This window comes from Bos indicus, chromosome 16, assembly GCF_029378745.1.
Source record: "Bos indicus isolate NIAB-ARS_2022 breed Sahiwal x Tharparkar chromosome 16, NIAB-ARS_B.indTharparkar_mat_pri_1.0, whole genome shotgun sequence".
Classification (NCBI taxonomy): Eukaryota; Metazoa; Chordata; class Mammalia; order Artiodactyla; family Bovidae; genus Bos; species Bos indicus.
The window spans coordinates 64,681,855-64,698,324 of NC_091775.1; the positions used below are offsets into that span (position 1 = coordinate 64,681,855).

Consider the following 16,470-nt stretch of genomic DNA (forward strand, 5'->3'; position numbering starts at 1 on the left):
TATTACTGGGAGAAAATATGAACTTCACAGTCTTGGAATCCCTTGTATGGACTCCAGGGACTACATGTTTGAAGTACCAACAATATGCTGTTCCCAGTACAAAAAGATAAAACCCTTCTCTGATCCTGAGTTACTGTATGAGAAGCTGGGAAAACATCCTTGTTCTGAATTTCAAGAAACGCCTGCCTTGCTGGTTTCTCTAAGAATCCAGTGATTAGTCTAAGGTACTATTGGTAGAGTTAGAGTTTCTTTTTTAAGATGGCAAGAACATCTTATCAGATCAAATAACTCTCATCTCTGTTTTTGCTGAAGTGTGATAGAAGGCGGTACAAAGGGAAGGAAAACCTTCTTGACAACTCTGTAGCCTTTCTTTGAGGCATAGCATCTTCACGGCGAAATGGAGACCACATCTCCCTCACAGGATTTTGGGAGGATCAGACATGGTTTATGTCAGGCAGTGAAATATAATAGTCAATGAGAGATCTCTCATATTATTATTATAATCAGTATTCATATTATTATTAGAAACTAGTCTCTAGGTAGCATGTAACCTGACAAAGAACTGAGGTAATCTGCTAGGATTTTCCCCTTTTACTGTGGTGCTCCATTCACCCTGTTCCTCAGCTTAAGGTTTCTAGGATGTACTTTAGACATTGCATTTTATCCACAGTTCTTTTCTTTTTTTTAAATCCACAGTTCTTATCTAGCATTGCACCTCTGTGTGTGCCCTGGGTCAGGTGTTGCCCTCAGTCACTCTTTGCCAAATATACCTCTGTCTTTCACTTTTTTCCAACTCTACCCTTTTTGTATTTTTCCTCCCTTTTCTTCATTCCCTTTAGTGTTCTCTGCCTCCTCTGCACTGCTTAGTATTGCTGGAAAATTCAGAACTAAAGACACCTGATGCTTTAATAGATTAGGGCCCAAAAATAGGCTTCTGGAAGGCTTGGTATATTTTTCCCTTTTAAGCTTCAGAGGGGTTTGCAGAGCTGGGTCTTCCCGCTGAGTTACTGACCTTACAGTATGTGCTGTTTTCTCTTTCTAGTACCTATAACTACCTGGGAAAAAAGACAAAGCAGATGTTGGAGGCTTTTGAACGAAAGGACTTCTCTTCAGCTCTGAACCATCAGGTTAGCTTTCTTTTTCCCTCCTTAGAAATCACAGCCTTTTTTCTTTCCCACTTGAGAATTCTTATTCTCTCTCATCAGCATTCCTACCATGCCTGTCCTCTTTAAAATTGCCCAGCTGCTTCTTTCTGTATTTCCTGTCTTTTTTTTTTTGTTTAAAACCAAATCTGCCCCATTGTCCACACTCCCTACATGTCTAATCAGGACAGGCCCCATACGGGAATGACTCCTTTCTGTTCCTCCTAGAAATGATCTTATTTTTAATCTACACTCAAAGTGTTTTTATGACTGTGAAATAATAGTGATGGGTTTCTGGGTAAGTGACCACATGCCATGCCCTTGAGAACTTGACACTTGAGTCATCAGAGTATATAAAGAAACTATGAAGCTGGTGACCCAAAAACAGGAGACTTTATCCAAAATCAGAGCAGGTCAGTCTCCTTTGCCCTGGAAATGTTGCTGAGAACTTTATCACCAGGCAGGAAACAAGAGCTAAGTAGGTGATGCAAAGGAAGACACCAACTTTGAAACAGGAAGAGAAAAGCATCAGAAACTGGTGTGTCTTAGGGAAGACCCCTGGGGGAAATGGTGGCTGCTGTTAATGTTACAGGGAGGACAGCCTCGCTGTCTAGAAAAGGAAGAGCCTCACCAAAGGCTAGAACCAGTCACAGCAGCTGGTAGTGTGTATACTTTAGGTAAACAGAATAAGGTGGAAAGAAAGAGTCAGCACAACAGAGTAACTTCTGGAGGCCCTGAGAGGTCTAGGAACTTTCAGGATCATAGAAGTGACCAAGAGGAGTAGCCAAAAAAAAAAAAAATGAGTGGGAATGAAAGGCATAAGCAAGATCAGAGCAGGTGGTTGGTTCCAGTAAGCTCAGATAAGGGATCTTTAGAATAGGACAGGCCACCATCCTGTCCTAAGAATGGACTCATTGGAAAAGACACTGATGCTGGGCAAGATTGAAAGCAGGAGGAGAAGGGAAGGCCAGAAGATGAGATGGTTAGAAGGCATCACCGACTTGATGGACATAAGTGTGAGCAAGTTCCGAGAGTTGGTGATGGACAGGGAAGCCTGGCGTGCTGCAGTCCATGGGGTTGCAAAGAGTCGGACATGACTGAGCAACTGAACTGAACTGAACTGGCCACCATCAGGGCAAATCAGGAATTACAGAGCAGAAGCCACAAAGCATCCTGAGGGTTAGAGGGGGTGACCTGAGCTCTAACCAAGAAGAGAACAGGAAGAAGCAGTTGCCAAGAGTGATTAAATACGTCCCTCCTGGGACTTCCCTGGTGGCCCATTCCTTAGGAATCTACCTTGAAACACAGGGGGCGTGGATTAGATCCCTGGTTGGGGAACTAAGATCCCACATGCCACAGAGCAACTAAACCTTCGTGCTGCAACTGCTGAGCCCATACCACAGGGAAAGAGCCAAAGATGCAAACAAGACCCTGCATGCTGCAACTCAGACCCAACGCAGCCAAATTAATTAGTTAATTTAAAAAAATACATCCTTAGCCTTTAGCCCTGAACGTTGAGCCAGCCTAAATCTACTTCCTACTTAAAGTTTAAAACAGCTTATTTAATATTCATCTTTGTTCAGCCTCAGACCAGGTGAGGCTGAAAGCGGGAACACCGTAAGGACTTAGGAGGCTATGTCACCTAGATTAAGCATTGGCAGGACGTTGGTTTTAAACTAAGGCATGAAGTCTGAATTGTGCAGAATCATGCCATCTCTTTTCATTTATAATTTTCTTCTTCCAAAGTTTCCCAGAAAAAAAAGTATTTTTGAAAATTTCAACCTGTTCTGAGCTGAATGGAGGGAAAATCATAGAATGGCATGAAATGGATGCAAGATGGACCCTTCCATTTAGTGGTTTCTTTTATGGGTTGACTCAGCTTCCATCTCCATCCCATTTTTTCTTTTAGTCCTACTCAAATAAATCATCTCACTTAAAACATTATTGGGAAGGAGTTTAGTTCATCACATTCTATTTTTTCTTACAGAAAGCCAGTGTGAGTGGGTCTCATTTACTTATTTGTTAATATACCAAGGGCTGAACTGAATACTTGATTTCAGTAAAGCTGGTCTCTGCCCTAAAGGAGTTTGTAGTCAAGTGAAGAAACAAACAAGTAAAAACTTAGGGCTAAACTTACTCATTCTCATAGATTTAAATGCCACCCATTATATTTACAAAGTGAAATAATGCATATACAAAGCTATTCCTTATAACATTGTTTATAATAGCACAAGATGGAAACAGCTCACATATCCACCCAAGGAGATGGTTAAATACCTTGTTGTTTAGTCAGTCTTTTATGACGCCATGGACTTCTCTGTCCATAGGGTTTTCCAGGCAAGAATACTGGAGTAGGTTGCCATTCTCTCCTCCAGAGGATCTTTCTGACCCGGGGATCGAGCCCATGTCTCCTGCATTGGCAGGTGGCTTCTTTACCGCTGAGCCACCTGGGAAGCCCAGAAGACAGCTGGGCACAGCCTAAAGGGAAAGGTCCCACTGCTGTGTTTGAGTTTTTTAATGGATCTATTTACAGCCCTTTAAAAGTTTTATATGCACAGATGTGAAGAGATCTCTATGATATATTAAGTGTAAGAAAAAAACAACAACAAAGAGACTTTTGGGGTTTTTTGTTTTTTTATATATTTAATTTTATTATGAGTAGCTAACATTATTAATGAATGGTTTGATTAAATTATTTCCACTGAACACCAAGCTAAGACAAAGTTGGATAGTGTGATAGGAAATAAAAGCTTAGAAGAGAAGCAAAGTAGAGACTTTTGAACGTAATGTGCCGTAGTTTGTCAGGAAAAAAAGAACATATGCATATACATTCTTGGTATTCAAATTTTAATCTGCATTGAATTTTTTGTTGCTTGTATACAATTGATTAAGGGCTTCCCAGGTGCCACATTCTAATGCTAAAGCACATTCTAATGCTAAAGAATCCACCTTGCAATGCAGGAGATGCAAGAGACACTGGTTCAGTCCCTGGGTGGGGAAGATCCCCTTTAGTAGGAAATGGCAACCCACTTTAGTATTCTTGCCTGGAAGAATTCCCATGGATAGAGGCACCTGCCAACCTACAGTCCATGGAATCACAGAGTCACACATGACTGAATGAGTAAGCATGCACACACACACATACAATTGAGTAAAACAACACAAAAAGCAAATGTTTTTGAAAATACATCTCTATTGAAAATCGTGAGATGGATGGGGATCTCTTTTTCTAAGAATTGCTTCGTGAATTTGGGGATGAATATCCTTTAATGCTAGAATGAGTTACAGTTCAGCATCAATACTATTTCTGGTTTTTGTTTTTATAGAAATAAGTGCTGTGAAAGCATGATCATATATATTAGTAGATAAGAATGGAAGAAGCAGTGTCACTCAGTTCTTTAAGCAGTTTTTGAGTCATATGCCACAGATCACAGAATGCTTGATCATTTAATGATTTTCAACTGACAGTGTGAATCACAACATTAAAAGCAATGTTGAAAGGAAAAAATTGAAAACCCTATGATTTTTAAGAGGACTTGTTATTCATTAATTAGAGGAATCACTCTGTCAGCTCTGTTTGTGGATGCCAATACCAACATTTGATTTGCTCCTTTATTTGATTCCAAGAGGTGTCCCAAGGCAGTGATATAGGAGGTATGTCTTTATTTTTTCAAAAGTAGGAGAAGGACTGTGAAAGGGAAAATGGAAAAGGACAATCTACACCTCCATTATGTGTAAATCCTCTCTCTGATCAATTTTAGAAATAGCACTTATGGAATTTGAGTATCTAGAAGTTGATTTCCATAAATCAGCCTTGGCCAATGTCCCCAAGGTGTCTTGTAAAGTCATCCAGAAGTTAGAGCACCCCAATTTGGAAACAACTACACTAGCTGGTTAGCTTACCTAGGTAGCCTAGATGGGTAGAGGTTGCCTTCCCCACCCTAACTCTGTATAGAACAGTTCCTTCATTGGAGCTTCTTTTCTTCATGGGCTCGATTCATAAAGCTTATATATACAGAAAGATCCTACGTTATCCGAGATGGATCTCAACTATCCTCACTTGGCTGTTTTTCTCCATTCAGTCAGACCTACAGAAAAATAAGATGTGTGGACCTTTGGTTTGAGGTTTCTGTAATTGGACCTCCAAATTCTTTAAATTGTTACCACGGTTCAGTAATACTGACTGTAGATTTGTTTGTTTCTTTCCAGTTTTGTATTCAGAGATTTATCAACTTTGTGGTCAAACTAGGTAAGTTTCCCTCTTTGTCTGCTACTCGGGAGGGTTTGGAGGCTTCCCAGGTGGCACAGTGATAAAGAATCCACCTGCCAATGCAGGAGATGCAAGACACTTGGGTTCGATCCTGGGTTGGGAAGATCCCCTGGAGTAGGAAATGGCAACCCCGCTCCAGTATTCTTGCCTGGAAAAAAATCCCATGAACAGAGGAGCCTGGCAGGCTCCATCCCATGGGGCTGCAAAGAGTTGAACACGACTGAGCAACTGAACACACGATGCTGGGAGAGTTTCAGAGAAAGTAATGAGGGACTTTCATCACTTTGTCCGAGGGTTCAACAAGAACACCTTTTAATCAGTTGTAAACAAGGTTCTATCCCTAATGCTAACTTTCAGAGCCAATCCTATAAAACGGTGAAGTAAACCCAGTTGGAAGGTCTTGGCACCCTCTGCAAACCTCTCTTCTCCATCTTAGCACTTTACTCACCTTCCTACTCTGTGCACACACCATTTTTTACCCCTTTTCTTCTAAACCATCAGTACTCCCTCCCTTCCCTTGCCTCTGCTCCTTAAAATTCTACTACCACACTATAGCTGATTTCAGCCTAAGTATTTGGAAGCAAGCAGCTTGAATATGTGACTGACTGACAGCTCTCCCAAGAGTATCTGCAATTTAAAAGTTTATTAACACAAGTAAGCTTGAATGGATAGAGGTTTGAATAATATGACAATGTAAAGTTTGAGGGAAATACCCTGAATCTGAGTAGAGAAACCTCTCCACAGTCTCCGAAGTCTTATCCATAACAAATGACAAATGCCACCATTCACTCCACTTCTGCAAGAACTTGGCCCTTCCTGAGAACCTGGGTCAAGTCCAGGAAAAGTTTTAGGTTTTTTTCTTGGCAGACCTCCTTCCTTCCTTTCAGAGCCTTTCTGCCTCTTCCTGGCAAGTCCTCCCAAGCCCTAAGCACCTATTATGTATTATGTCCCTCCTTCTCATGGGTTTTCAGCCAGCTCTCTTTATCCTTCAAAGACAATGCTTCCCATTTGCTTTTCCACTTCGATGATTTTGGTCATATTTGTGTGCCACCAGTACTAATGGATTGGCCACAAAGTTCGTTCTGGGTTTTCCATAACTAGAAGGAACTTTTTGGCCCACCCAATATTGTTAGCTATTATTATTCCCTTGTCTTAAGCAATACTTTTCACAAAATACCAAAATGGGTTGGTATATATTCCTAAGGTGCGTAAAAGTAGATATTGAACTACTACTAGGTTTTCCAGTTTTTAAGGAACTAAACATTTCCCTGTATGTCTAAGATCACTTTGCATACCAGCAGTGATACTGCAAAGAAGGATTTTTCTTCCAGTTTTATTGAGATAAATTTGACATACAGCATGTATAACTCTGTTTCTGTCTTTGTTTATTTTTTGTAGTTAAGATTCCACTAATATAGTGCCTTTTTCTGTCTGACTTATTTCAATTTCATTTAGTTCAATACCCTCTAGGTCCATCTGTTATAAGCTGCAAGCTTTCGTTCTTTTTTCAGTTTCAGTTTCAGTTCAGTCACTCATTCCTGTCCGACTCTTTGCAACCCCATGAACCGCAGCATGCCAGGCCTCCCTGTCCATCACCAACTCCCAGAGTCCACCCAAACCCATGCCCATCAAGTCGGTGATGCCATCCAACCATCTCATCCTCTGTCGTCCCCTTCTCCTCCTGCCCTCAATCTTTCCCAGAATCAAGGTCTTTTCAAATGAGTCAGCGCTTCACATCAGGTGGCCAAAGTATTGGCGTTTCAGCTTCAACATCAGTCCTTCCAATGAATATTCAGGACTGATTTCCTTTAGGATGGACTGGTTGGATATCCTCCCAGTCCAAGGGACTCTCATTCCATTGTATATAAGAGAGACTTAATAAATATGATAGCCTTATCATGAAGGTAGCTCTCCCTCTCCCACCATTCATAATAAGAATAGGAGGGTCACTTTGCATTTAGCAAAGTATATTCTATGTATTTAGCCAAGCTAGTATTTTCTTTCCCAGTGCTCAATTGTTACTGACTGTAACTAAGTTACCTTAGGAAAAGAAAATTACTGCTCATACCTTTAATCTAAGAGCAATAGCCAGTTAAGAAGACAAATATCTTCCTGTGCCATATTCTGGTTTATTTCCTTAGACCTACCTTCAAAATCACTAATATTATCTTCAGCTATTTTCTACAATTTCATTTCACTGGTTATATATTTTTCATTTTCATGATTTCTTTTTGGTTATTTCTTCCAAATGATCCCATTCTTTATATGTCCTTCTCTTAGCCTATGGCTTCTATTCTTAAATATTTTATCTCTGTGGAATCTCTTTCAGAATTTTGTGTCATCTTTTCTTGGGATGTGAAATTTGTGAGTTGTGTATTTGCTGGTTCCCATGCAGCTTCTTTTTCCTCGTGTGCTTTATAACTTTTAACTCTGAATTCATCTTCAGAGACAGTTGTTTCCTGGGGAATTCGTTGTCCTCCAGGTTGTGAGGTGTCTTATCAAGGGATTTTATATCTGCCTCTGCAAACACTTCAGTTTCATCAGTTCTAACCAAGTCTTTAGGTATATTTTTTAGTATGGTTCCTGAACTAAGCACATAATATAGATCCAGCATTTATATATGGCACAGGCGTGGGATTTCTTTTACTTCCTTTTCCAGCCACAGCCCTGGCAGAAGTCAGGCTCCCTTGCTTCTTAGGAGAGTTTTTCTTTGTTTGTTTGTTTAGTTTGGTTTGGTTTTTTCTATTGCTTTTTGTATAAGACTGACTACCAACTTGATACTGGGAGTTTTAATTCCACTTCACAGACTGAAGGCTCTATCTTGCATTGCAACCCTAATCTAAACACCAGCACTGAGTCATAAACTATTCCCTTAATTAGTGTGTTTCTCAGGGACTTCTTAGATGTGCTGGAACTAAATTCTGTCTTAGTGATGAAGTCCTCTATCTTTCAATCCACAGCGGTACATCCCTGAATCACATTATCCTCATGGACCATTGGCTTCAGTGTCTCCCTACCACTTTGACCTCTTTATTCCTGATACCTCTTGTCCCTCCTTCTTGCTTTTGAGGTTGACTTTGAGTCTCATTTTGTTTTATTTTATAATTTATCAATTTGTTAAAAAAGCTTCCAGCATTTGTATGTGTTCAGAACAGGCCTACGGATTCCCTAAGGGGCTTCCCAGGTGGCGCTAATGGTAAAGAACCTGCCTGCCAGTGGGGGTAGACACCAAGAGACCCAGGTTCAGCCCCTGGGTCAGGAAGATCTCCTAGAGAGGGCATGGCAACCCACTCCAGTATTCTTGCCTGGAGAATCAATCCCATGGACAGAGGAGCCTGGTGGGCTGTAGTCCACTGAGGCCCCTGAGCATGCATGCAGGGACTTCCTGCATCTGCTCAATCTGCCGTATTGACAGAAATACCCCATCTTTTAGTTCCATTTTATCCTGTGCTAGGAATCACTGTAAGAATATGATCTCTTCTCTGGAATGTTTGTGGCAAAGTGAACTGTCCCAGCCATGTTTCCTGTTTATTTTTCCTAGGTTTTGGAGTGTCGCAGACCAAAGCCATCATGACCCTTGTCTCCGGGATTCCAATGGGCCCACCCCGTCTTCCGCTACAGAAAGCCTCCAGGGAGTTTACTGATAATGCAGAAGCTAAACTGAAAAGCCTAGATTTCCTTTCTTGCACTGATTTAAAGGATGGAAATATGGAAGCTTGTAGCTAGTGTCTATCAAATCAGGGTGTGTACATTGAAATATAATGCACCTTGAATACAGCATTTATTTCTCAAAGACTTTTTAGATGAGCTTGAACTCAACCTTCCTAGCAAATGAAATCTTACAGCAGTCAACAAGTATTTAAATACCTACTATGATCTTTTAAAAGTTTTTATTTGTGAAAGGGCAAAAACTTCAAAAGGAGTCATAGCCCTAAATCATTCAATATTTCACAAAATTTTTGTAGAGAAATTTTTGCATATGTGGATGAGATCAAATCAAGAGGAAAACTGTACTTGATTAATTCCATTTGCCTTCAGGAGCTCCCATTATCTTAATTCCTGGTTCTTAATTCTATTTTAAAGTTTTCTAATTTTAAACTACTACAATATACTTTCATTTTAATAAATATTCATTTGTAATCTAGGACAACTCTGAGTGATTGCATTTAGGCAGATATTCTAACTGTAATGCCAATTACAATTACATCTAACAACATAACTCAACTATGCACAATTATTAACATATCAGTTCACTTGGCTGCTCAGTCTAACTCAGTATATCTTCTTGCAGATTAATTACAGTGTCACAATTTTCCCCAAAAACTTTGGGTTAGGTGAAGACTTGCTTCAGTTACTATAATAAAGGGCTATTTGGGTGGTTTTCACATAACAAAGGGGAGGCCTTCCGAAAAGATGAATTCATGTCTACTTGCTGCTGTAGAGAACTTCTTAAAGCTCAGAGTTTCACAGAACCAAAGATCTCTGCTCTGGGCACTGCAACTTCCTCCTTTCCTCACTGGGGAGAAAGTGTCCCCCAACAGTGCACTGAATTATTGGCAGTGAAAACCAGAGTCCCTTCTGCAGTGAGCCCAGTGGCTACTTACTTTCATTTTCCAGTTGCATTTTCAAGCAGTCACTTTTCAGTGATAAAAAGTTTAGGGAGGACCCAAGGCAATGGCACCCCACTCCAGTACTCTTGCCTGGAAAATCCCACGGACGGAGGAGCCTGGTGGGCTCCAGTCCATGGGGTCGCTAAGAGTCGGACACGACTGAGCAACTTCACTTTCACTTTTCACTTTCATGCATTGGAGAAGGAAATGGCAACCCACTCCAGTGTTCTTGCCTGGAGAATCCCAGGGACAGCGGAGCCTGATGGGCTGCCATCATGAGGTCGCATAGAGTTGGACACGACTGAAGCGACTTAGCAGCAGCAGCAAAGATCTCACTTTAACTTTCTCTACACACCCTTTACTTCTTTTTTTCCTGAAATGTATAATTGGCTGCTCAGCCTCCTCTGTAACAAACCCAGGTGTGTGGTTTATAGCAACAAAGTCTATTGATGGTTAATCCCTAATGCTTTTAAACTTGATTATCCAATCTAGTAACTACCTAGGGTTTCATTTTGTTTCCTGTCTGATGAGTCTGCAGAAGAGAACTGTTTGAAATTCGTATCAGTTTATGCTGTTTTTTAATTTTTTAAATTAACAAGAAAACTTGTTCAAAATGAGAATTCAAAATGAACAATGGATTCAGTTATCTTTGCTAACCCTTTTAAAAATTGGTTGGGTAGGTAACAGTTGTTATATTTATATCTCCTCCCTCCTTTTGCCGACTCAATGGACATGAATTTGAGCAAACTCCAGGATATAGTGGAGGATAGAGGAGCCTGGCATGCTGCAGTCCATGAGGTCACAAAGAGTCAGATATGACTTAGTGACTGAACAACAACACTCCTTTTTTGCCCAGGAATAACACATACTGTTTTCTCATATTTCTGTCTTCTTTAGGAATAAGGTATCTAAATTAGAAATTGAACCACAGTTGCTTATGTGAGCTTATATTCTACCTCATTGAAACTTCTCTGTATAGCTGTTAACTTCCAGAAGAAGAAAAGTGAGGTTTTTTGTTAATGTTTATTTCTGAGGATGTCATATCCCTATTTAATGATACTAAGGCCAAATTAATTTTTCAGTGAAAATAAATGCTGGATATCCATTAAGCAAAGAGCTCTGTTTTTCTTTTTTTGCTCATCTGAAATTAGCACTTGGAGAGCTTTTAACACGATTAATGAGATCTTGTGAACACAAAGAGAAAGATGATGGTTAAACAAATGACCAAGGCTGACTTTAAACTTTGTTATGTTGTTGTTGTTGTTTTTAATAATTTTCATTTTATTTCTTATTTTTGGCTGTGCTGGGTCTTTGCTGCTTTGCACATGCTTTCTCTGGTTGCAGTAGGGGCTACTCTTTGTTGTGCTGCATGGGCTTTTCGTTTCAATGCTATCTCTTGTTGCAGAGCACAGGTTCTAGGCATCCAGGCTCAGTAGTTGTGGAGCACAGGCTTAGTTGCTCCGAGGCCATGCAAAATCTTCCTGGACCAGGGATTGAACCTGTGTCTCCTGCATTGGCAGACAGATTCTTTACCACTGAGCCACCAGGGAAGCCCCCAATGTGTGTTCTTTATACACCAGAGAGAAACATGGCATTGCTGCTAAACCGCTAACTCAATAGCTGGCAAAATAAAGTTGAAAAAGATACAAAACCCAAGAAGTGATATAGAAATTGCCATTTATTATCATCAGAGATCAGATCACAATTCCACTCTCAGATTTTTTCCTAGGTTGCAAAGTTTTGACTGTGCTTCTAACAGTAGCAGATGGGGAATGGAAAATATCTACGGACTCTTGAATGACCTATGTATCACTGTTTGGAACAGTGGCAAATACAATAAGAGAATGCCTTTTGCTAAGTGACTTTAGAGGAACAACCATGTCAAAGAGACATAGATTTTAAAAGTTACCATCACTGAAAGATTTGAAGTATTTATGGGGCTTCCTTATATGTGCAGTACATCATGAGAAACACTGGGCTGGATGAAGCACAAGCTGGAATCAAGATTGCCGGGAGTAATATCAATAACCTCAGATAAGCAGATGACACCACCCTTATGGCAGAAAGCGAAGAAGAATTAGAGCCTCTTGATGAAAGTGAAAGGGGAGAATGAAAAGTTGGCTTAAAACTCACCATTCAGAAAACTAAGATCATGGCATCTGGTCCCATCACTTCATGGCAAATAGATGGGGAAACAGTGGAAACAGTGTCAGACTTTATTTTTTGGGGCTCCAAAATCACTGCAGATGGTGACTGCAGCCATGAAATTAAAAGACGCTTGCTCCTTGGAAGGAAAGTTATGACCAACCTAGATAGCATATTCAAAAGCAGAGACATTCCTTTGCCAACAAAGGTCCGTCTAGTCAAGGCTATGGTTTTTCCAGTGGTCATGTATGGATGTGAGAGTTGGACTATAAAGAAAGCTGAGCACCAAAGAATTGATGCTTTTGAACTGTGGTATTGGAGAAGACCCTTGAGAGTCCCTTGGACTGCAAGGAGATCCAGCCAGTCTGTCCTAAAAGAAATAAGTCCTGAAAATTCATTGGAAGGACTGATGTTGAAGCTGAAACTCCAATACTTTGGCCACCTGATGCGAAGAACTGATTCATTGGAAAAGACCCTAATACTGGGAAAGATTGAAGGTAGGAGGAGAAGGGGATGACAAAGGATTAGATGGTTGAATGGCATCACTGACTCAATGGACATGAGTTTGAATAAAGTCTGGCAGTTGGTGATGGACAGGGAGGCCTGGCATGCTACTGTCCTTGAGGTCGTAAAGAGTTGGACATGACTGAGCAGCTGAACTGAACTGAATGTGTTTGTGGGCTGGGAAGGTATGTGACATGACTTTTTGTTTTAAAAATGTCACTCTTGAAGCGGTGTGATGAGTAGATTAAAAGACAGACTGGGAATAGGGAAACCATTAGGTGGCCTATTGCAATAGGTAACCAGTGGTGGAGACTCAAACTAAGGAAGTGGCAGCAGTGATGGAGGGGAGAGAGTGGAATAAAAGATATTTAGAAAAAACAATGAACAGAAACTAGATACGGAAGATACAACTGGCACTCTGTATCTGCAAGATATCTCTGTATCCAAGGATTCAACCAAATACAGAAGAAAAATATTGCAAAAAAAAATTCCAGAAGGTTCCAAAAAGCAAAACTTGAATATGCCACATACTGGTAACTACATTGGAGAAGGCAATGGCACCCCACTCCAGTACTCTTGCCTGGAAAATCCCATGGACGGAGGAGCCTGGTGGGCTGCAGTCCATGGGGTCTGGGAGTCGGACACGACTGAGCGACTTCACTTTCACTTTTCACTTTCATGCATTGGAGAAGGAAATGGCAACCCACTCCAGTGTTCTTGCCTGGAGAATCCCAGGGACAGGGGAGCCTGGTGGGCTGCCGTCTATGGGGTCGCACAGAGTCGGACACGACTAAAGCGACTTAGCAGCAGCAGCAGCAGATAACTACATAACATTTACATTGTATTTACAACTATTTACATAGCACATACATTGTAGTTATTAGAAATCTAGAGATGATTAAAATATACAGAAGTATATCCTATAGGTTTTATGCAAATACTGTGCCATTTATTTAGAGACTGGTGAGTCTCCATAGATTGGTATCTGGGAGGGTCCTGGGACCAATCCCCTATGGATACTAAGGGACAATTGCACTTGTATTTGTTATTTATTTCATGTAATAAATCACCCATAAATGTAACAGTTTAACATTGGAAACATTAACTCATGTAGTTTCTGAGGGTTAGGAATCTAGGAGCAGCTTAACTGGATGATTCTGGTACAAAGTCTTTGAAAAAATTGCAGTCAAGCCGTTGGCTAGAGCTTTATTCCTCTCAAGGTTGAACTGGAGCCAAAGAACTCACTTCTGGGTTCACTTACGTAGCTGGGCAGGCCTCTGTTCCTTGCTGGCTGTTGGCCAGAGACTTCAGTTTCTCATGACACTATGGCAGCTTTCTTACTCCAGAAAGATATGAGAGTGATCCGAAAGATAGACATGGCACACAAGTGAGCCAAAACTCAAAACAGAAGCCACAGTCTTTTAAAGCAATCTCAGAAGTGGCTTACTATCCCATTCTGTGTGCTTTAGTCAAAAAGACCAGTCCTAGTAACAGTGTAGGATGGGACTACACAGGGTTCATATGCCAGGAGGAAAGGATCGTTGTTGGCCATATTGAAGGCTGCCTACTCCAATGATAAAAGAATCAGGATTGAGACCCGAGACTCAAAAGCCTGGGGGACGTTAAGGAGAGAGGTTCACCAAGCATTTACCTATGATCTGAAGTTCAAAAGAAAGTTTGGATAGGAGATTGAAGTTTAGAGGGTATTCATTCACACATAGATGGTAGTGGAAAGCATGTAAGATAGTCCAGGCAGAGTGTATATAGAGTGCTGAGAACAGAACCTGGGCATGACTGGCATTCGGTGCGCTTACAGAGGGAGCTTCATAGGAGTCTGAGATGGAGGGATTGGAGACATGGGAGCAGAGCTGTGCTCGGAGGAACTCCAAAAGCCTCAAATGTGAGGGGTGGTGATGTTCAGAGAAGATCTGCTTCAGAAGTCTCTTTCTCAGAGGAGAATGTTAAAGCTCAGAGGGAAACGGGCAGTTGGCAGGTGTCACCAGTCCCCAAAGGACCAGGGTCTTTCAATTACCCCTGGAGTCATCTTGCAAGCTTGGAAAGCCCTGGAACCTCAGAAGTTGAGTACCATGTGAGGTTCCATTCCCAATCACCTTGTCACTGAGCCCCAGGCTCAGGACACGGGCTCTCTAGGGCAGCTCAGAAGTAGCATGACTCACCATCGCCTGCCTAAGCTGCAGGGCAGGAGGCTGGAGCTGAAAGACTAGCATCTAATTCACCCCTGGTTCAAGGGAAGGGAAGATTAAACACAGGGCAGCTGAAGGACTTGCCCGGACCAAGGCCAGAGGTGAGCTGATAAATGGTTAACAATTGACTCTGGCAGAAGATTGGGTGGGGGGGTGGGGGTGGGGTGTAGCATTTGCCTAATTCCATGGTCTAAATATTCTCACCATGGGATGAGGATCAAGATGACAAACTAAGAAGATAACAGAGCTTACTTCCCTCTGCAAATGTTACCAAGTCCAAGTCTGCTTGCTGCACAACAGGCCAATGATCAGGAGACAAGGTGCTGAGGCAAGGTGTAGCGATTTTACTCAGAAAACCAGGCATCCGAGAAGGTGGCGGACTAGAGTCCAAGATGTTTTACGGGGTCTGGATGCTAGCTTCTTTTATAGAACAGAGGAGAGAAGGTGAGGAAGTAAAGTGAAAAGGCAGTAAGTCTTGCAAAGTATCTCCTTTGTACAGCCTCCATTAGGGAAAGTGTTAATTCCTTTTTTTCTGCAGCCATTCACAGGTGGACAGGGTCAGGATGTTTCCCTATGAGCTGAATAAAGACATTTTAACATTCTGGCAGAGGGGCAGGTGTTCCCCGAGGCCACGATGTACGCTTATAACTTCAGGCAGCATCTTCTTAGTGATTATAGAAACAAAAGCAATGGAAAGCAAAGGTTAGAGTAAAAGAAACAGATGGAACAGGAAATCAGATTTTATTCTTCCCTGTTACTCAAATGAGTCAAAAATACGTCTCCACGTGGAACAACTGTTACAGAAAACTAACTGAAAATTGGCAGAAAAACTAAACAACTAAGGCTGCAAGAAAGACTCCCATATAATTGGGAAGAAAAGCTTGGAGTGGAGACCTGTGACCTTGGGAGGGGACAAGGGGTAAAGGGGAATCACACAGGTGGCCCTGGGGAGTGAGCAGGTGAAGCCACAGACTGGGCACCCCAGTCCTGGGGTCCTGCCCGGAACAGACAAGCCCCTTTGGCTGCTTGGAGGACCACTAGGACAGATAAAGAAGCTGGGGAAGACTAGATTCCATTCATGAGGAGTGTGCAGGTACTGGTCTGCCATCAGACAGGGTGGAAAGAGGTCTGCCCTAGTGGTTGCTTCTTTGCTGCTATCCCTAATCTGAGCTGGCTTCCCTGATGTTTCAGGTGGTGAAGAATCCACCTGCCAATGCAAGAGACCAGGGTTTGATCCATGGGTCGGGAAGATCCCCTGGAGGAGGAAATGCAATTCACTCCAGTATTCTTGCCTGGAGAATTCCATGGACAGAGGAACCTGGCAGGCTACAGTTCATGGGGTTACAAAGAGTCAGACATGACTGAGCAATTAACACTAGTCTGAGCTAAGAGAACACTCAAGCCCCACATACTCCACAGCACAGCTTGGCAATGAACCTAGTGCCCCAGGACCTGGGAAAGACTTGATCTAAAGATGCAGAGGCAATCCAGGGGCCTGGGGTGTGGTCTGGGTGGGGCAACAGTGGCCGTTGTTGGCACTCACTCAAATGGTGCCACTAAAGCCCACCCAGATTTCTGACAGCAGCATGGTCACT

General features: G+C 41.8%; 1 protein-coding gene across 3 annotated transcripts in view; it reads left to right on the plus strand.

The window, feature by feature from the left end:
- Nucleotides 1–11,136, plus strand: part of NPL (N-acetylneuraminate pyruvate lyase) — a 40,280-nt gene extending 29,144 nt beyond the window's left edge. For all 3 annotated transcript variants that reach the window (XM_070768543.1, XM_019976905.2, XM_019976904.2), the window contains exons 10-12: nucleotides 1,043–1,127; nucleotides 5,352–5,391; nucleotides 8,954–11,136. In XM_070768543.1, the coding sequence (XP_070624644.1) occupies nucleotides 1,043–1,127; nucleotides 5,352–5,391; nucleotides 8,954–9,138 (310 nt within the window). In that variant the 3' untranslated portion in view covers nucleotides 9,139–11,136. The remainder of the gene's footprint in view (nucleotides 1–1,042; nucleotides 1,128–5,351; nucleotides 5,392–8,953) is intronic.
- Nucleotides 11,137–16,470: the final 5,334 nt, after the last annotated feature.